General features: G+C 30.1%; 2 protein-coding genes across 4 annotated transcripts; one reads left to right on the top strand and one right to left on the bottom strand.

The window, feature by feature from the left end:
• Positions 1-6350: 6350 nt before the first annotated feature.
• LOC105138722 (naringenin,2-oxoglutarate 3-dioxygenase) lies at positions 6351-14712 on the bottom strand. 2 transcript variants are annotated; one of them, XM_011044893.1, is made up of 4 exons: positions 14698-14712; positions 8272-8640; positions 7086-7514; positions 6351-6962 (listed from the first exon to the last, which is right to left on the bottom strand). In XM_011044893.1, exons 2-4 carry the CDS (start codon positions 8629-8631, stop codon positions 6660-6662), a joined length of 1092 nt encoding a protein of 363 aa, XP_011043195.1. In that variant the 5' UTR covers positions 8632-8640; positions 14698-14712; the 3' UTR covers positions 6351-6659. The 2 variants fall into 2 exon arrangements, with proteins under 2 accessions (XP_011043195.1, XP_011043194.1); XM_011044892.1 differs by lacking the exon at positions 14698-14712 and adding an exon at positions 8642-8805 and having other exon boundaries at positions 8272-8597.
• On the top strand, positions 14416-16289 carry LOC105138721 (Chalcone-flavanone isomerase family protein). 2 transcript variants are annotated; one of them, XM_011044890.1, is made up of 4 exons: positions 14416-14615; positions 14792-15252; positions 15470-15989; positions 16057-16289. In XM_011044890.1, exons 1-4 carry the CDS (start codon positions 14531-14533, stop codon positions 16170-16172), a joined length of 1182 nt encoding a protein of 393 aa, XP_011043192.1. In that variant the 5' UTR covers positions 14416-14530; the 3' UTR covers positions 16173-16289. The 2 variants fall into 2 exon arrangements, with proteins under 2 accessions (XP_011043192.1, XP_011043193.1); XM_011044891.1 differs by having other exon boundaries at positions 15470-16289.
• The last annotated feature ends 5933 nt before the right edge of the window (positions 16290-22222 follow it).

Here is a 22222-nt window from a genome sequence, read left to right on the forward strand (position 1 = left end):
TTTTTCAATTTCATTATTATTCAACTTTTTAATTTGTAAGATTTATTCCTTATTATTTTAATAAACTTGAGAAAAATAAAATATTAATAAATTATTTTCCAGTTCATTTTTCATAACATAACTAAACACTAGAAAGTATTTTCTAGTTCATTTTCCATAACATTACCAAACATTGGAAAATACTTTACTTTTTAGGAATTCATTTTTCCCGGAATTCACTTTCCGTAGAATTCACTTTTAAAAAAAAAACAACTTTCCTGCAAGCAAACAGAGAATTAGTTTCTGTGATTGAGATTATAGTGAGGTACAACTCAGATATACACAAAATTCAACTACAAAAACTAATATTTCTTATTTTTTATAATTTTTTTAATAATCCTGCACCCAAACTACAGCCTCCACCTCTGAAATAAACACATACGTGGCTCTTTGTTCATACTTGTATTCGAATTTTACCAGGTACAGCTGGTTTCTTCTGCGGACTTGTCCTTCAAAATTGTCTTGGTGCTGATGTGTCTACCCACAAGCCTCTTGGGGTCTTGCTTGTTCTTGGATGCCTTCAGATCTGAAAAAATCTCATTACATAATTACTGGATCGATCATGTAATTCAATTGATATGAGTTGTTAAATTCCAAATTTATACTTTTTTTTCTTGTTAACAAAGGAAAAAAGGTTAATTCAATCTCTCTCTCTTTCTGAACTGTTTTGTTAATATATATTGATATATTAATAACAATTTTTTAAAAAATAAAAAAATAAAAAAATAATTTTTTTAAAATATATTAGATTTGACAATCAAGTCAAACCCAACAATAATAAATTTTATTAGAGATATCACTCAACAATAATGAGTTCAAGTGCTAGCAAAACTTAAAATTATTGAATTTTGTTGGATAACTCGACCTAAAGCTATTAGATATTATTTAGGATATAATTTAATGTTATTGGTCCTACTATCAGGTCTTGCTACATAGGCAGACCCATATCTTCATGTGTAGCTTACATTTAATTTAATAAACTTGCATTTTGGTCCTTTAATTAGTGGCAATTAGATGTAATTTTAACTAACATCATCTCATTCAACTTGACATCAGATAATTGCATGTACTCCTCAAATTATAGACTATTGGGCCTCAAGCCCAGAGGCTGGATCCTTGAGTCATAATCCAGTCCTATCAATACGTCTTTAAGCCGAAATCCAGTCCTATCAGTTGCCTCCAAATTATTGTGGGGCTAGAAGGAACTCCTGTCATCCCTCGTCCCAAAGAAGAAGAAAACATAGATAAACAGCTAAATCTAAAAAGAAAAGAAAATCAGAAGGATGCCATTCCGAACGCTCATTTTCAATATATCCAGCACAATGAACCCATGGCTAAAAATGAGATCAAGAGCAGGAAGGTTACTGAGTATATTTCTATTGAATGAAGTAATTTATGGAAAATAATAATCTTCTATTTCAATGCTTGGAGAGAAGAAGGGATTTAGTTTTGGGACATCCAAACTGTTTCGATAATGTAAAGATGGTGATTCTGAAAAATAGAAAAGAAAAGGGTAAGCGTGACAGAAATTTCTATTGCTCTCGTTATTTTTGTATAGTACGTGAGAAAGTTACATGTTAAATATTTAATCCTAGTTTTTTCAAATGAAAATTACAGCAGTATTATTTTATAGTCATATCATAATTACTTTTTATGAAAGGAAAGGATAAGAGGAATCTATCTATATTAGTAATTATCCCATCAATTATTTACAGAGCTGCAATCATGATATGAGTACAGGGGAGTGGCAACATTGCCGTAGGAATCAAACTCTGCAATATGTGTTGCAGTGGGAATTCATCTTGGCCGCTTTCCTTCAATATTTTTTCCTTAATTAAAAACACTGTTGTTGCTTGAGCATCTCTCATTCACGTGAACTTCTTATTTTTTTTTGTTTTTAAATCAGCCTGCAGTGCAGCGTGAGTTACCGATCTAATGCTGTCGAGGAGGCGGCTGAAATCTCAGCAGCGTGAGTTACCGATCTAATGCTGTCCAGGAGGCGGCTGAAATCTAATTTTAATAGTTTTATTTTACTAGTTTTGTGCACATTCTGTGAAGATGTTTTGGGGGACTGCTTATTGTTCTTGGACTCGGGCCTCCTTAGTGTGTTATTGACCTAATTTTATCTAAGTTGGATTGTCTGGCCTTCTTCTTATCTAAGTAAAATCATATTTTATTTAATTTTAAAATATATAATTTAACTTATGAGATTCTAAATTTATTATTTAAAAATTATTAATTTAAATCTTATAAATTTCAAATTCATTAAAGTCAACCACAAAACTAAGAGGAGACTAGCTGGGGCCGAGCCCTACAAAACATTTTGTTTTTGGTATTTAAATATAACAAGTAATGAGCTTTTTAATAATAAATTATTATTTCATTAATTACGTTTAACTTTAAAACTATATCTCCGTACAAAACAACAAGCAAGCTTTTCAATTTAATTCTTTTTTTAGTGTCTCTCTCTCTCTTCTTTGGAACCTAAAAAAAAATAATAATAATACAAAGCAATGTGTAAAAGTTAAAGTAAAGCTGTAAATTAATTCTTCATCAAAACATGTAATTGGTGACCTAATGTTTTTTTCTTTTTATGTTTGTTAAGAATTAGATGAATATATATATATATATATATATATATATAATTTGCTATTTTTTTTAGATATACTACTTTTATCATTTATTATTTCTTGTTATAATGAATGTTGTTTTTTCTAATTAATTGGATATATTTTATGGGTTTGTTTCGAATATGCTTTGATTTTTTTATGTTTTTTTTAGTAGAGCCACCAAAATTATTAATTTTTTCTCATATATACCTTATTATCACCATGTCCAATATATAATTAAACACTATCTTTCTAGTCAAATTGAGTTCTTTGAAGAGTAAATACCCAATTTTAATTCAATGTAATTTTTTTTTAACCTTTAATCCTATTTTTTATGTTAGATATGCTTTTATATATCAATTTGTTTTTAATATGTTAATTTTACTTTCATATATCAGTGTGATTTACATGTAAATTTATATTTGGTTCTTATTATTGCTTTAACACATCGTTATTTGTATTTATTTTTAAATTAGAAAACAATAAAAATTTATGATGTTTTGATTTTAGATTAAACTATGAACAAAATATGAACAATTGATTTCTTTTTGAGAAAAAAAATATTGATGACTTATAGCCTAGTAAATCAACTCCAATGTATAATGTTGAAGTTATGGTTGAACAACCCCAATATGCTTCAGTTTATGAAGAACTTGCATCGATTAATGAGCAACCTTCTACTAGAATCGACATTTCTTATCTGATTATAGATCTAAGCAATCATCATCAAATTTAGAAATACCCGATTAATCAAAATGATTAAATTAGAAGAGCATGCATTAATTTAAATCTATATTAACCTTTGATGTCTAATTATCCGCTGACTGGTAAAAAACACTTTCGTCGATTTCAATCTCATTTGTTCAAAAGTTATCCATGGCTTGAATATTCAGAGAAAAATACTTTATTTTATTTTTCTTGATATCTATTTTCAAGTAAGTCATCTAAAAAGCCAAGATCAGACACATTTACTATTAAAGAATTCAATTGTTGGAAGAAAGTTAATGACGGGGAACAATGTGCTTTTTTAACTCATATGGAAAAAGGTTTGAATTCAGCTTATAGATTTGCTACCAGGTGTGTGAAAAATTTGAAAAATCAATTATGTAATATTGAGAAGATAGTTAAGAGGTAAACTACTCAATAAATTCTAAATAATCGATTGTGTATTAAAGCTTCAATAGATATTATTCGTTGGCTTACATTTCAAGCATGCACTTTTAGAGGGCATAATGAACATCTAGAATCAAAAGATTGAGGAAATTTTCTAAAAATATTGGAACTTTTAACATCATATGATGAACAAGTAGATGTTCTTGTTTTGGATAATGCTCCATAAAATACTAAATACATCTCGCATCAAATTCAAAAATAAATTTTGCATGTCTTTGTTAGAAATATTCAGTCTTTAATTCATCATGAGATTGGTGATGCAAGATTTTGTTTAATTGTTGATGAAGCTTGAGATGAATTCAGAAGAGAGCAAATGACCCCTGTTATTAGGTTTGTTGATAGAAGTGGATTTATACGAGAATGATTTTTGGATATAGTTCATGTCAAAGATACAATTGCTTCAACTTTTAAGAAATAGATTTTCTTTGTGTTATCTTATCACAATCTTAATGTTCAAAATATTAGGGGCTAAGTGTATAATGGTGCTAGTAATATACATGGAGACTGAAATGGATTACGAGCTTTATTCATTAATGATTGCCCTTATACATATTGCTTAGCTCATCAATTACAATTGGCTTGTATTGTTGCAACTAAAGAAATATTTGATGTTCACACTTTCTTTCAGAACTTGATTTTTATTGTTAACATTGTTAGTGCTTTTTGCAAGCGTAATGATGAATTACGAGTTTTTCAAGTAGTTACAATTGAACATTTAGTTGATATTGGTGATATTGAAACGGGTGAAGAAGTTAATCAAGTAGGTGGTTTGCAACAACTTGAAGATAACAAATGGAGTTCACACTTCAAATTAATTGTCAGTTTGATAAAAATGCATGGGGCAACTTGCTTGATTCTTGAAAACATTGCTTTAAATGGATTTACTTATTCTCAACATGATGATGTAGTCTTTTCATTCAAGTTGCTAATGTTATTTAATTTTACATTCATTTTGCATATAATGAAGAATGTTACGGGAATTATTGATGTGCTTTGCCAAGCTTTGCAATAAAAATCTCACGACATTTTAACTGCTATGCATTTGGTGCCTACCACAAAGATTTTAATCCAGAAGTTAAGAGATGATGGCTAGGAAACTCTTTTAGAAGAAGTGACATCATTTTGTCAGCATCAAGACATTGAAGTTCCTAATATGAATGCTTGTTTTTCTAGTATGGGATGATCTCGTCTTAAAATAAAATCAATAACAATTGAGCATCACTATCAAGTTGATATATGTAAAGCTATCATTGATCAACAGTTGCAAGAGCTAAATAATATATTCAATGAGTAGACGATCGAGCTTCTTAAGTTAAGCATAGCTTTAGATCTTAAAAATAACTATAAATTATTTAGTGTTGAAGATATATGTTTATTTGTTGACAAGTTCTATCCTGAAAACTTTTTTGACCAAGAAAAAATGCATTTGAGATTTCAATTGCAGCGTTATGAGCTTGATGTACCCAATCATTAAAAGTTAAAGAACATGTCATTGATTGTTGATTTATGTCAAAGATTGGTTGAAACAAAAAAAATCAACAATTTATCCACTCATTAACAGGTTGATTCAACTTATTTTAACTCTTCCTGTTTCGACAACAACAACTAAATGAGTTTTTCAGCGATGAAGATTGTTAAAACACAACGACATAATCGGATTAAGAACGATTTTCTTGCAAATTATTTGATTGTCTATATGAAAAAAAAATGTTGAAAGATTCACAATTGATATAATAATCGATGATTTCTACTCGATGAAAGAATAACAAGCACAATTAAAATAAATATGTAAGAATCATTCTTTATTATTTTTACTTTATTTCAAAGTTTTATCAAATATAAATAATGTATCGCGTTAGCTAATGTTTCTTATATATTTTGTATGTTTATATTTGATGGATATAAAAACCAACAAAATTAAAGTGATGGATACATTATGAAAATAAAATTAACTTCATAGCTTTGACTCAATTTGATATTGCTTTAAACCTCTTACCTTATACAAAGATCGTCATATGTTTGTAGTTAGTTCTTTGAATAAAACTAAATCATGTTGTTTTTCTTTTTACAATTTATTTACAGTAAATTAAAAAAAATATCTTTTTATATTAATTTTATCCCCCTTATCAAATAATCTTAGCTCTGCCTCTGATGGAGACTTATATGATCCTTAACTTCAGGGATCGTGGAATTAGTCGAGATACACGCAAGTTAGTCTAAACATCCACGTTAATCTAAAAAAAAGAATTTTATCCTATGTGTTTTGGGTTCTATGTTTACTTCTCTTTCAAATAGCCATAGATTTCATGGACTCCAGTAGAAAAAAAAAAGGAAAAAAAAATAGAATGGCGCGTTAAGATTTAAAGCTGCTTCAAATTGTGCTATGGGCAGCTGGTTAGCATAGGACTGCAACCTGCATATTTCCGATAGATTCACTGTTAAAGTTGGGAAATACTAATATTCTTTTTTGGTTCATCCTCAATGGGAATAGACTTATGAATTTGAAATTTGAAAACTATAGATTTGATCTCTAGCGAACATGGTCCGTCTGAGATTTTATTGAATGAAGAATGTGAAAGGACAGTTTTCATAATTCCATGGTACATCTAAAAGCTCTGAAAGATATTTTATTACAAAAGAACCCTGTCTTGAGCAACAAATTAAAGACTTCCAAGGTGGTGGAGAAATTATTTTTTAACTATAAGATGCAAGGTTTACTCTTAGATAACCCACAGAGTCAACACATTTGCACCATCAAACTAAACAGACACAAAGAAAAACATGATCGGACAGAGTAAAAGACGGCCAGCACAAAAAGACTTGACAACAATGACATTTTCAAGCAAGGATTTCCTCAATGGGCTTAGTTTCTAATTTGACTGTCTCCAATTCTTTCACCTGCTGCTCCTTAGCCAACTTCTTTTTCTTGGCTATCTCAATGTCCTTGCTCATCTTCCTCCTATACATCTCAGCAAATGTTATAGGCTCATCTAGCACCGACTTCTCTCCCTCTCTAATCTTGAGAGGGTACACAGTAGCATCTGGTGCTGGGTTCTGGAATGTGGCTATGGACAACCTGCTAGAGTTTGAGTTCACCACAGCTTGGTGGTCTGCGTTCCTGAATCTTCCATTGCTAAGATACTGCCTCACAAAGATAGCATTTAGTTTTAGAACAATTAATTACGGGTAGTAGTGCTGGTATTTAACCCAGCTCAACATTCACGTCAATTTCATTAACAAGAAATATTTTAGTATCATACTCACATGACCATGGTCTCCGAGATTGACCACAAAAGCACCTTCAACAGGTTGAACGGTGATCCAAGTCTTTCCGTTATCTCTAGTGGCCTGAAGACCACCGACGGTGTCCTGGAGCAAGAGGGTGATGGTGCCGGGATCGGTATGGCGTTTGAGTCCAAGTGTAAGGTCTGGTTGTGGACATTTTGGATAGAAATTGACCACCACCTTCTGGTCCATGTCAACACAAGCCTTAGTTAAAGCCTCTGTTTCTAATCCCATAGCCTCTGATAAGACCCCAAGAAGCTTGCAAGCAAGTTCCATTAGCTTCTTACTGTATTCCTCCGTCACTGCTTTCCATGCCTCTGGCTTGTCAGGCCACCTTGAATAATCTCTGGTGCGAATTGGGTATGAGAAGAAGGTCACTATTTCACGCCAGTCCTGAACTGCCTCTCCCTGTTTTATAAGATCATAAATCGGGATACTGATTTAATATTAGTATTTGATGATATTGATTCCTAAAGTGAGGCCTTGTGCTTTTAATTCACTCACTCTATCTCATTAAGGAAAAAAACCCAATATACATATATAGTGATGTGCGGGTTTGTCAAGAAGTCAAGATTAGTTTAGACCACGCAAGAATAAAAGTCTTAGCTCCACCATGGGTGCTGATAGTCAGTTAAATTACAACTATTCTCTCGTTGACCTTGTAGTCTTAAGGTATAATGTCGTCTCCATGTAAGAACAGAATACACATTCATATTGCGGGGAAGAGGAATTCCTGAACCAAAATAGTGGCTTTCTTGATCTTGCGTAATCAAGAAATGATTTACTAGCAAAACTGGATATATTAGGTATTGCTTTTCAGTCAATTCTGTCGTGCCATGCCTAAATAATTCATGGTTAAATTTTCAGTTTCTAAGAATCCGAAACCAAACTGAATTAATTTTTCTTTTAAGTTTCTAATCAAGAATATATAATAATAATAAAAAAAACTCAAAAAGATTGTTCAATTATTTCACACAAGTTTTTATGAATATTTTATAAAATTAAAAAAACTCAAAAAAATTGTTTAATTATTTCACACAAGTTTTTATGAATATTTTAAATAACTTGATTGATTTGGAAAAGGATCGGTCCAATAGGGAATTTAACAATAAAGGTCTGTACGTAATTGTTAAATTTAGAAAACAAAACGTAAAAGAAGATATACCTGTAAATGGCTGGAGACAATGAAGCCACCCTTTTTGCCACCAGACATATCAAATCGAAGCTTGTCTTCCGGTGGCAAAGCAAAAAACTCTTTAGCAAGAGTTTTCATTTCAGACACCAGCTTAGCATCAACCCCATGATCAACAATTTGAAAAACTCCCCATTCCTCACATGCCTCCACGATCTTGTTGCATATTTCAGCTCTCTTTTCACCACCATCATCAATCCCAGCTATTGAAATGACAGGGATTTCATTGCTGAATTGGTTATATGCCACTTTCGGACGTTCATCTTCGTCGCGAACAAAGCTTGCTTGGAGGGTTTTCTCTCCTGCCAAAGCTGTGAGGGTAGAAGGGGCCATCGTTTTCGGCTTTCTGCCAAAGCTGTGAGAGTAGAAGGGGCCATCGTTTTCGGCTTGATTTTGGTTCGAAGGCTTGAGTGCTTGAAGTGGTTGTGTTTTTCTCCTAGCTCTTATAGAAGCAAAAAATGGGGATGCAAAGGCCGGTAATTAACTACCCTGGTTATAGAGTACCTATGGTTCGCCTGTATATATGATAGGGGATGATGGCATGTGCCACCTACCTCTCCTTAGCTACTTAGCTCGTGAGGGAGTGAGGCTGTTCCTAGTTACCAAACTTGTAATGTTTCGTTTTCTTGCTTCTAGGTAGAGATTGAAGAGGATATTTGTATATTCTTAATTTTCACAATCTCTCAATATTGAAATTATAATAATGGGGTGGATGATTTTTTGCTTATTTTAGACTTAATTATTGTCGTTCTATTTAGCTTTTAATTTGTATACAAAGTCTTGTGCTACATTTGTTATTGCTATTAAGTTACAGGAATTGCATCGTGTTTTAAAAAGTTTTAAATATTTTTTATTTAAAATAATTTTTTATAATTTTAGTACTAATTTTAAAAATAAATTTTAAAAAATTAAAAAAATATTTTAATATATTTTTAAATAAAAATATTTTAAACATCGTTATCACAATTCCAAACCATTTATTTAAAAGTAAAAACCCATTTGTTATCTTCGTCTCTCTCTCGCACTTATTTGAGCAAGTGTTTTAAATGAATTGACACGGTAGCATGCATCTCCCTCACAATCGAAGTTGTCTATCTTCAAATTGACTGTAATTTTCTCTGTTTGGAAATAATTAAAACAAGGATTAAGTGATTGGCAACCCATTCCAAGTAACAATATCTATTCTAATTAAATAGAATAAAAAATCCAACGATGCCATAAAAGCCTATCATCGAAGCCAAGGGTGAGCCTATATGTGTTGCCCAAGGGCATGGCTTATAAATTGGCTTATGAATTACACGCGCCAACCAAAATTTTGCTAGTCCTTCCACCTTAGTCCCTAATCTTTATAAAATTTTCTAGTTCAGTCTTCAAAATGGAATTAATGGGAGGGAAGGGAAAAATAAAATAAGGAAAGGGAAAATAATTGTAATGTCACTTGTGCCTGAAGTCGAAAATCCCTCGTGCATGAATGACTTCAGACCTATCTGTTATGTACAAATGTATTTTCAAGGTAATTGTAACCAGGTTAAAAGCAACCTTAGTTGATGTAATAGGTCCCTCTCAATCTTCCTCCTAGGCTGGCACATCTCAATCTTCTCACAGAAGCTCGTGCACAATTACCACCTCCACAAAGGGCCAAAAACCTGACAATTAGCATGATACAAGAATCTCGCACAAAATGATAACAGTTGAAAAGAGGTGCAGCAGCTCAAGAATAGCAAGGTCGGAAGTTTATGGTAACTTAGATTTTAATAAAAAAAATTTAAATTGTTATTCTTTTGGAACTAGCTAACTATTTTTTTTTTCAAGAAATATATATTACTTAATTGTAATAGAGATATGAGATGATATTCGATTCATTTGAAACTTAATTTATATTTATGATTAGACCAAATCATCAACATGATAAAAATTGATTTTATAACATTCTCAAATACCAAAACTTGATTTTATAGCATTCTCAAACACCATAACTGAGAATTTATGGAGGGCCTGTAATGTTTTGACTATTAGATTCTTGCAATTAATTCTTAGCATTGAATCTTTAAAGTTTTAGACAATTATATAATAATAAGTTGAAGCTCAAATAACTATATTTGCTACTAAGCCACAACAACTGGGTGCTAAGACGGTCAAACTTGAGCAAATGTACATGGAGCTGAAATAAAAAAAGAATGACACATGCGGTTCATCTTATTGCTGCTAGTCTTGACAAAGACTTGCCTTTTTTTTCTTTTTTTTCAGCTTTTTTTTCCAGATAATTTATATTTAAATTTTTAAATTTTTTAATTTGTAATAAATATTTGGTTTTTTTTATTTTAATTTAATTTCTTTCAATTATTTATATTTTGTTTATTAGATTTTCTATTAAAAATTAATCAATTTATTGATAGACTTATTAACATGCTAAAAATTACTTAAATGCCACCACTATTGTAAACAAAATCACCAACAAACTAAATTCATAATTCATTGTATAGTTTTAATGAGTTAAAAAAATATAGAAAATGTCACTATACTATTTAATCAAATGACGACAAGTTAATATTATTAGTAAAATAAAAATAAATTATCGATAAAATTATAAATAATATTTTTTATCAATGATACGTCATATTTATAGATGAAATTACCAATAAAATTATATATTAATCTTTTTATATTTATTAATTTATTAATAATTATATTGTCGATAGAATAACCAAGATAATAGAAATTATCAATGATAAGTTTTTAAACAAACAGTAACCGTTTGTGATTCTTGCGATTGAAGTGCTTTTCACAAAACCAGTGTCTCAATACTGACAGAATAATCTGTGGGCAACATGCAGAAATCTGATAGTGATTATTCCTAAAGAAAATTAGTTTGATTTCCCTTTTAATGACTTTTGTCGAATCCCGATGAGCCATTGCATAATTAATCTCCTGTCCCCATTCTCCAGCCTCCATTATACTCTTTTGTTTAATTCTTTTCCACAAATTGCGATTTGTTATGAGCAATCAAATAAATAATTATATACTTAGATTTAATAATGAAACACATGATCATGTCTTTAATTTCACAAATATTTTTTTTTAAAAAAAAACAGACACGGATTGTATTCTCATCAAAACCTAAACCTGCCGGACTTACCCGGTCCGACTTTGAATAAAAAGAGGAAAAAACAGACATGGATTAAGCTTCATTCGTAATTAAAAGTCATTATGTGTGATGCCGGAAGATCTCCGAAATCAAATAAATAAATAATAAAGAATGGTGTCATTTGTTTTGTACTCAAAATCATAAGAATTCCTATATAATAAAATAAAAAGGGAAGTCTTTGCATAGTATTAGTAGAAGGTTAGGAACCCACCCCTCCCTGGTCGTCACGTGCATTCTCATCACCTAATTGTCCAAAAGTTACCTGCCTACCCAGCGCCGTCCTACCTGCCCCCCGTCTCCCTCTACCTTTCCTTCAACGCCTGTTCTAATTTCTTTCATAGTTGGACCTTTTCACCTTTGTTCTTTAACTCCATCTTTTCTCTTATATAAGTTAATATACATATATAAATTATTTAAACTCTTAAAAAAATTATCAGGTAAATTTTCTATTTATGTATTGTTTATTTTTACAAAAACATATATTTATTTCATGAACATGTTTTTTATTAAGAAATTAAAATAAATTTTATTCATCTTAAATATATCTCTTTAATCAAAATTCTTTTCTTGTTCGTGTATTTCCTTTTGGTTTTGATGGAAACATGTTTTGTTTTTAATTACAAACATTGCTTTTAAATAAAAACACTATTTATTTAATGATTCCCAAAGTAATTGTTAATATTACATAAAAAAATATAATATTATTTTAAAGTCATGAAAAGATTGGATAATTTCTTAACTATCATGTTAACAATTTTATTTATATTTAATTTCATTCTAAATTAAAAATAAAATAAAATTGAAGAACCATTTAAAAAGAGTCCATACAAGGAGGATGGGCCCGCTCCCTTGACTTTTGGCTTAACGATATGATGTCAATTGGCTTGATTTCTGGCCATCTCTGGTGCTTGTAAAGTCAGTGCTGGTGTTTGTTTTGGATTCTAAAATTTATTTCCAACTTCTTTAATATAAAAACATAGAACTTTAAAAAATTTATTTTTAACTTTAAAATACCCTTTAATTAATCTAAAAATCCCAAGATCAAATCGAATAAAAAACTTTTTATAGACTTTTTTCTAATATTTTTAGCAAGAAAAAAGTTTTAAACCATCTCTATAAAACTCCACTCAAAAAGATGAACTCATTGATGCTAAGATATTTCCGTGATCAAATTATAAGATAGTTAACATAATTTACCCCAGTAATTATTATCCAACTTCAATTATTTTGTGGGTAAAACTAACACTATTTAATAACCGTTATTTGATAATAATTGCATGATATTGGGGGGGTTGGTGTACAGTCTTAAACCAATATTCAAACATTTTAATAGGATAATTAGGCTTAATTGCTAGGTCCACACAAAATAAATAAAAGGATTTAACTTTAAAAAAAATCACTGACCAATAATGTTAACTTTTTAACACTGGTTATGTCAATTTCACTTTTATTAGTAAATAATAATTGTGGTAAAATACAGGAGTCAATTTATAAAATTATATAATTTTACAAGTTAATATATATTTAACATGTAGATTTAAATTATAAACTTGAAAATCAGTAAAACAAAACTTGATTCGTGCAGAATTATGATTTTGCACCTGAATTTTTACGAGTTCATGGAAAAAATATCTAGGGCTTGCATATTGCATAAATTACAACACCCTACCTCATTTGGTATTTCTTTGATTGAAACCCTAACAAATTCAATGTCAACTGTTTGAATACACCAGGTAGGGCAACTTCAAGGGTTTATAGCGTAAATCAAGAGGCTACAAAGATCTTTTGATTTGCGAATGGACATAGAAAAAAGGTCTTCTTTAAGAGCTTCTTGCTTAAATGACGAATCCTTTCATATGAAGTCTTCGTTGTTGGTTCATCAAGTTTATTGACATCCATGGTTATGCGTTTATTTTTTGTCAAAAATTGGGCAAAATCATGCAGCATGTCATGCATCTTGAATCTCAGATCTTCAAACTCATTCATCTCAAGTCTTGAAAGAAAGAACGCGATGCTAGGACTTGAAGATACTCCTCTCCAACAAACTCCATATCTCTGCTTGGAGTTTCCTTAAGGTAACTTTGAGACGTCAGCATCTTCACCGATTCGAGTTTACCAATCTGGTAGTTTTATTAAAGCATGACATTCTAAACTAATTTTAAGTGAATGACCTTTATGATATTACTTAAATTTCATTGAGAGCAACCTTCAAATAATTTTTATTGATGGAATTATTTATTGTCTGTATGAACTATATATAAAAAAATACTTATAATTTTATGATTTTATGGCTTGTTTTTATTATTCAAATCTATATTATATTTTTTATATCATGTTAAAAAATATTTTTGATAATTTTATATAAAATAGTTTGAACAGATTAAACATACATACATATACATATAACGTGCATTAAAAGTTGCTTCCCAAAAAAAATTTATAAAATAAGAAATAATTGAATAAAGAAATCATGTCTCCGGGGCTAAAACTTTCTGAAAAAATCAGGTCACAACCTGCTTTTATCCTGCTGAGGAATTTTATTTTTTATTTTTTGAAAACTCATATAGATGCTTATATTTGGAAGTAAATCACTTAATACTTTATTTTATTTTTAATTTCACCATCAATTTAACCCAGTTATTCTCACAAATTAAAAAAAAAAAAGTTTATTTTTTCTTGGAAGATCTCACACACTGGGTGTGTGAGTGTAAAATTCAAATGCATCAAAGGAAGTGGGTGGGCATCTTTAGAAAGTTCCATTATTTCTTTCCGGTTAAAAGGATCAGCCCAATATTGCAGGTCCAAATCTCCAAACCAAACAAAGGAACTGTACGAAAGAAAACCGGAGGCACACTATTCAAAATTAATCCACCATAACGGCTAGTTTCCTTGCAAATGTGTGAATCCGGGTGCTTGTGTTTAGGCTCCAACGGTCAGATTCTCTCACTTTATAAACCCTATCTACTATGTCAAAAACATCCATTACTTTGTATTTTCTTGCTTTCATTTCTGCTTTCTTGCTTTGTATTTTTCCCTCATTCTCTTCTCTCAGATTCCTTTTCTTATTCCCTTCTTGAATTAATTTCAATGGAGACCCCATCTTCAACAAAAAGAGTTACAAGATCACAAACTGTTGCTGCTCTTAACACCAACAACAATATTCCCCTCTCAAGTAAGTGTTTGAGATTCAAAGATTGAGAAATCAGTCTTCTATGAGAAATCAAAGATTGAGAAATAATGGTTTTGCATTAAACCTTGGTTTTGTTCAATCTTGGATTGATAAGGGATATCTTTATACAGTTTCTAGATTTGTTTGTTGAGATTTCTTGGTTGTTGATGCTATTTCAGGGAAGATTGAAGATTCTTCTGATAAGGGTGTAACGAAATCAAGAAGAAGGAATGCAAAACAACAACTACAAGATAGGTCTGCACTCATTGATATAACAAATGATTCACCAATTGTTGGGATTGCAATGGGAATTTTAGAGACTCCATCATCAGCATTAGCCAAGCAAAAGAACAGTAGAGCCAAGAACAACATCCCCAACACACCTGGGTCGGGAGAGGCATTGCTTAGGGGTCAAGTGAAAACCCTCTTGCAGAAAGTTGAAGAAGAGGCAGAGCTCTCAAAACTTTCTTTGGAGAACCGTCCTTTTCTGCATCTTCAAGGATTTGTTAATTCTCCAATGGGACTTCTTGCACCAACTCCAGCAAATACTCCTCAGGTCCCTAATCTTTCTGGAGATGACATTGTCTTGGCCTCTGTCACTCCCTTGCCAGTTATTGAAGAGAAATTAAAGATTTGTCAGGTAACAATACCTGTTCCTGACAGACTGTTTTAATTGGAAATCTTGAGTTGAGTACTTATGAAAGAAACTGAAATTGTAAGATAGTAGGTTATTTTCTTTATGTAATTGCAACCAGTATACAGGTTGTCCTGTGTTTGATAATCTAGAGTTTTATCAACAATTACTTTGATTGTTTTTTTTGGATCTTATTGGATCTGGGTTCCTATCTTAATGGCAGGGGGTGAGTGAGATCTTTGATGTGAAGAAACAAGAGAGTCTTGAATCTCAAAAGAGTTTGACGAGGTCATTAATGCTGGATTTCTCTGAGAAATCTGAAAGTTATGATTCTTCAGAATGCTCTTCTGCACTCACTTACCAAGGAGATAACTGTGAAGTGGTAACAAGTGAAAGCAAAGACAAGTCATCAATGGCAGATGATGACAATGCCTCTATTTGGTCAATTCAGGTCAATGCAAGCACCCATGATGAAGATGAGGAAGAAGTAATTGAAGAAGAAGAAGAGTATTATTATTATCATGATGAATATGATGAAGAGGCAGAAGAGGAGGAGGAGGCTGATGTTGGAGGGTTGCTTGACGAGCTTTGTGAAGGCATCAGCCAAATAAGTGTGAAAGAGAAAGCAATGGCCAAGTTTGAAGGAAAGCACACGCGATTTGTTTACAACAGTGATGATGAGATTGTTGAAGAAGTAGTAGACTGTGGAGATGATGAGTCAGATGATGATTTACGCTTGAAAGGTTTGCCAACTCCGACAGGGAAGCACATACGCTTCCATACAGAAGAGGAATGATTTACGCTTGAAAGGTTTGCCAACTCCAAAAGGGAAGCACATACGCTTCCATACAGGAGGCATGAGTGATTTTTTATCCGATCAGGTGGTATTAGATGGTTGTCTTCCTCGACACCAATTTGGAAGATAAATTCCTTTGCTTTGTTGTTCATTTTTTCAGCATTTTGTGGGTTTTGATTTACACATGTGAGTGAAACTGTGGAACAAAGATTAATGAAAATAATAGCGCAATCCTTTTAGTTCATAATAATTAATGTCTTCGGTTTTGTGGCAAATCTCGTTCTAAATTAACACATCTGCCAATGATGTGTTGATAGGAAGCTTAATTCAAGAAAATGTCATCAACGAGAGCAGCTGAGAGCTCAACAGTAGTATTGGGTGTAGTAGAAAGTGGTTATGATTGAGACTGCTCTATAGTTGCTGAACGAGAGGATCTCTCGGATACTCGGATGCAGAGGGGATTGAGACTGCTTATTTGCAAGGAGATTTTGTGCTTATTTTGCACGGAAAATTAAGATGTTGATGAAATAACACAGCTATAAAACAAATTAAAAAAATAATACAATTTTGTTTTTGCAACGGCATCAAAATGTGACATATGAAGAAGTTGGGATTAAAAAACATCATTCAAATAAATATCATGTTTACAAACCAAGAAGACATATCGTATTTTCACGACAGATAATGAAATGATTAAAATTTCTTTTAGTGAAATATCCACCTTATATGTAATAAACCATTCACATAATAAACCATAAAAATATATCCACCTTATATGTAATAAACCATTCACATAATAAACCATAAAAATATATCCACCTTATATGTAATAAACCATTCACATAATAAACCATAAAAATATATCCACCTTATATGTAATAAACCATTCACATAATAAACCATAAAAATATATATTTTGAAGGAGTTCTTGTAAGATTTATGATGAATTTACATAATAATTAAAAATTTTATCCTTAACAATTAAAATAACTAAAAATTTTATCCCTAATTATTTTCTTATGAATTTCATGTTTTTTAAATAAACAATTTCATGTTTTGTTATTATAAATAAATGTTATGTTTATAAATTGTTATTTTTTTATATATTACATTTTCAAATCATGATAGACAATTTAGTTAAATCTCCACTTTTATATATAATAAACCATAAAAATATATTTTTTGAAGGAGTTCTTGTAAGATTTATGACGAATTTACATAATAATTAAAATTTTTATCCTTGATAACTAAAATAACTAAAAATTTTATCCCTAATTATTTTTTAATGAATTTCATGTTCTGTGATTTTTTTTATAATAACAAATTCATATGGATTTAGAAGGGGTTTTGTAAGATTTATAGAACGTGATATAAATAAATGTCATGTTTACAAATCATCATTTTTTTATATATTACATTTTCAAATCGTGACAGACAATGTAGTTAAATCTCCACCTTCATATATAATAGACCATAAAAATATATTTTTTGTATGGGGTCTTGTAAGATTTATGATGAATCACATAATGTCTAAAAAATTTATCCCTAATTATTTTTTAATGAATTTCATGTTTTATAATTATTTTTTTATAATAACAAATTCATATGGATTTAGGAGGGATTTTATAAGATTCATACAACATCGTATTAAATAAATATCATGTTTATAAACTGTGATTTCTTTACATATTGTATTTTCAAAACACGACATATAATGAAATAGTTAAAAATTCTTCTAGCTAAATCTCCACCTTTGTATATGATAAACCATAAAAAAAAATAAAAAAATTGAAGGGTTCTTGTAAGATTTATGATGAATTACATAATAACTAAAACTTTTATCTCGTTTTCATGTCCTGTAATTATTATTTTTAATAATTTTATGTTTTGTAATTATTTTTTTACATTAAAAAATTCATATGGATTTAGGAGATGTCTTGTAAGATTTACATTGAATTACATAATAAATATAATTTTTTTTTTTGTTTTCATGTCTTGTAAATAATTTGTATAATAAAATATTCATGTGGATTTAGGATGAATTGCATAATAACTCTGCTTCCTATGGTTATTTGATTTATTAATTTTATAATTATTTGGTTCATGACAATGTAAATCCAAAAACTAAAAAATATTCAAATTAAAACTAAACTCAACAAATAATCATGCTATCTTCATTCACATGATGACCAATAAGATTTTGATTTTCTATAGTACTTCAAATATTCTAATATTCCAAGTTGTATTAAAAAAAATCTCAATCTCAACTTCACTAACCCAAGCCTCAAACCAAAAAAGTTACAATAAATATTATAAATATACTAAAATTAACTACAAACTTATAATTAACAAAATAACACAACTTCAAACTTATAATTAACAAAACAAAATAGTAAAATACATTAAAAGCATATAAACAAGTCCATTTATTTATATCTACATCATCTATTGGATGACTCAAGTTCGTCAATAGCATAACTACTTCCTACCTGATGGCCTCATCTCCCACCACAATATCATCAAGAATTAATGTTTCTCCACAATTTATAAAAATATTGTGGCAAACAATGAATCACCAAGACACATAGATATGCCCTTCATTTTCTTCATCAAGATTATGAAGCATAGAGGCAGTCTTTCAATCCTCCCATAAAACAAGCCAACCTAATAATAATCAAATACATGCACTAAAGGTTTCATAAATAAAACACATTATTCAATATATATTTATTCTAAAAATTTATCATTACTTAAGGTATTTTAAATTTGATGCTTATATTGCAAGTTTATCTCGTATTGCAAGTTTATCAATGGAAGAACTTGCTCGGGATCTGGTGTAATGACCTAGTGCGTGATATCCATATACCAAATCATATACTTCTCCTCTATAATCATATGATGTATTTCAATAAATATCTTGTTCCTTCTACATCCCATTATGATATATAAGTTTCATGGTGGCTTAACCAATTGTAATAGTCATTTTTATCCCAACGATTTATGGCGTGTAACCCATTACTTGTATCAATGTTGACTAGAATGTGTTGTCTATAGTCGAATTATCACATTACTTGAGCTAGGCAATGTAGCTCAACCATCTTAAAAAATATTAGTGGAACTACTAATGCCTATATGTTCATCTTATTAGTGCAAACAACAAGAGCAGCTACCTGTTTAACATCCTCATATGGATTACACATGACCTAAATACAAGTGTCAAGAATATTAAATGGAAATAATAGGTAAAAGTAAAGTTGAATTATGAAATAAATTGTTCAAAAAAGACATGGATAGATTGTTGTCTATTTAGCTCGCTCTGATAAAATGACAATACATGTGTAGGATTATTATCAAACATCTTGATCACACACCACCTAACATTACAAATCATGATGCTATTAGCTTTTTAAAGCAACGTTTGAACATTGGATTACTTGCATCCTAATAAGAGCTAAAGTGTAATCATCTAAACAATAATACCTGGCTTCTTTAAAATTTGAGGTCGACTCATATGAAGATACTTTCAGGATTATATTAGTTATTAAAAAAACATAATAGTTATTTTTCTTTCTATCGCCAACAAACACTTGAAATGTAAATGAAAATTTTAAATTGTTTCATTTATACCTATAAAAATAGTAAACATCCCTCAACATGTTTTACACCCTTTACACATACAACATATAGATGTATGAAGAGACATGCCAAAACAATAAAACCCTAACTATACGTGGGGATTATGTTAAAAATCCTCAAGAAACGTTAGATAAATAAGAGGCACACATCTCCCCGTGAAATATATGAATAGAAGGTTGTTAAATATATAAATATATGCAATATATACACTTTGGCATACTTGCATAAGCTTTCACTAATCAAACTAATTCATACATACTTCACAAATTCAAATAATAATTTAATGCATTACTGCACAAGATCTCGTCATCAGCATCATCTGGTAGCATGAAAAATATCTTCTCAATCTATTTAAGATGTATGTACCCCTTTCAATTCATTAGAAAATGGTGTTAATATAAATGCACACTCGCATATCCATTAATGCAAATTCCAAGTTGAATCGCTACATCCTGTAACATGGGTTTCATCTCCCTGTGCCTGAGGTGAAACATGTGTATCTTACGTCTCCATCACTAAATCAATGCATTGATCAAGTTGTGATCAAGCTTAATGAGCTCCAAACAACTAATATATACAAAAGCTATCTAGAACATAAATGGTTTAACCCTATCACGTAGTATAATTAACTTATGTGCTTGATAATATATCTTAACTTCATCGTACAACACAGTTTAAAATATAAGTATATTAAATATTAAGTAATAAGAATGTTAATTGAAGTTAAATATACTTACAATGCCAAGAAATACATTATCTGATTTGTTTTTATCTTATAAGTATATGACATAAGTATTAGCATGCTCGTTAGGTATGTATTATGATAAACTTTTCAGCTAAATAATTAGGCATGTCAGGCATGTTAGCCTCACAATGTGTATGCCCTCTATGAGAAGAAGATTTACCACCTCATATGTGTGGTATCCTATGTAATAATACTTATAAAATGTAATATTCAATACGTATAATATTATACTAAACAAAAACAAAGTATAATATAAATGTATTAACAAATATATGATGTCAAGTTGGATATGTTTTTCTATTCTGGCGTGTTTCATTGCATGTGCCCCATCAATAAGGTGCATTCTTCTTCTTTGTATCCTTTTTGTAATACATATGAGTTGACATTCGCCAACCATGTCCAAGTTTCCATTTAGATGGGTCTGTTTCTACTTGAGATCCTATGTCACCATTTTATTCTAACTCATTTGTTAATGGATAAAATATTAAGTCATATGTTAATATGTAAATCTAATCAGTATAATGATTATCAATTATTAGCGCAACATGTAAAAACATGTAAACATGGTCGACAAACTATCTATCATTCCATCTAACTATTTATCTTACTTCTTTAACAACACTTAGTTTTATAAGGATGTTGCCTAGGAAAATCTATTGTTCAACATCAAACAACATTGTAGTGTGATCTCCCGATCTATCCCTGTTAATTATCAATTTAACCTCAATTGTTGGCCTCCATATTATTCCACACTAAATGAAATTATTTGCTTAACCTCTCTGTTCGATCCAATAATTATTATACTTGTAGAATGTCAATTGCACTAAAGCAAAAATAAGAATTGCACGAGCACCTTTCAGGATTTGATTAAATAATTCAAATAGATTGGTTGTCATATTGCATATTGATGACCATTATCATAAAAAAAAAAATGCCTACTTTTTTTATTCTAGCTCAAGCCATTCTTGATATTGAGTCTAACTTACACATTCTCGATAACCATAAATTAAGTTTATGCATTGAAGGTTCATAACACATCTTTATCAAAACTTATTTTGTAGATGAGTCTTTAAATTTGTGATTGAAGCTGTTAGTAAAATATCAAACACAATACTAATGGTATCTTAAAGGTTCATGCTAAATTTTGCTACTTTATTTTTAATACTTGCATATTTATCTAATATTACACAAATACATATTCATTCATTGATAATGTATCGTTGTAAGCAAAGTAAAAACATCTCTAATTTTAATTATTTTCATCTTAAATAATTGGAAACAACAAAGGGAATATCTTATTTTTACATTAAAAACAACTGCAATTAATACTTCTTATCATATCGCTTATACAAATATATGTCATTAATATTGATTGATGGCCTACAATACTTGAAACTATCAATGTAAATACTTGAAACTATCAATGTAATGTCTAAATAACAACAAAAAAAAAAACTCTCTAAAAAATCATTGCGCTATCATCAAGATTTTCTTTGTGATTCCAGTCAATAATTGCTCCAAAATTTGATGCTTTTATTGCTAAAAATAATCTTGAAAACATTTCAAACAACTTCTCATTTAAACCAAAAGGATGTTTAAACACCTTCTATTTTAAAACTTATATCTTATCATAAGAGATTTTATACTTGTAATTGAATTTCATTTCATCATAAATGCTTACAACCTATAAAAAGGTTATTCATCACAGGGGTTAAAATAACATTAGCAACAAAATTTGCTTTGAGGTGATGGTGTTCCTTTTGGATAAAGGTGGTGGTATATATGTGAAATCCTTTTAA

This window comes from Populus euphratica, unplaced genomic scaffold (assembly GCF_000495115.2).
Source record: "Populus euphratica unplaced genomic scaffold, PopEup_1.0 scaffold82.1, whole genome shotgun sequence".
In the NCBI taxonomy this organism is placed as follows: domain Eukaryota; kingdom Viridiplantae; phylum Streptophyta; class Magnoliopsida; order Malpighiales; family Salicaceae; genus Populus; species Populus euphratica.

Excerpts from the sequence above, each read along its gene's own strand:
- LOC105138721 (XM_011044890.1), top strand. The coding sequence starts at position 14,531 with ATGGAGACCCCATCTTCAACAAAAAGAGTTACAAGATCACAAACTGTT. Across the intron at positions 14,616-14,791 it reads CAACAATATTCCCCTCTCAA|GGAAGATTGAAGATTCTTCT; the intron begins GTAAGTGTTTGA and ends ATGCTATTTCAG. Across the intron at positions 15,990-16,056 it reads TGATGATTTACGCTTGAAAG|GTTTGCCAACTCCAAAAGGG; the intron begins GTTTGCCAACTC and ends TACGCTTGAAAG.
- LOC105138722 (XM_011044893.1), bottom strand. The coding sequence starts at position 8,631 with ATGGCCCCTTCTACCCTCACAGCTTTGGCAGGAGAGAAAACCCTCCAA. Across the intron at positions 7,515-8,271 it reads TTGTCTCCAGCCATTTACAG|GGAGAGGCAGTTCAGGACTG; the intron begins GTATATCTTCTT and ends CTTATAAAACAG. Across the intron at positions 6,963-7,085 it reads ATCTCGGAGACCATGGTCAT|TATCTTAGCAATGGAAGATT; the intron begins GTGAGTATGATA and ends TTTGTGAGGCAG.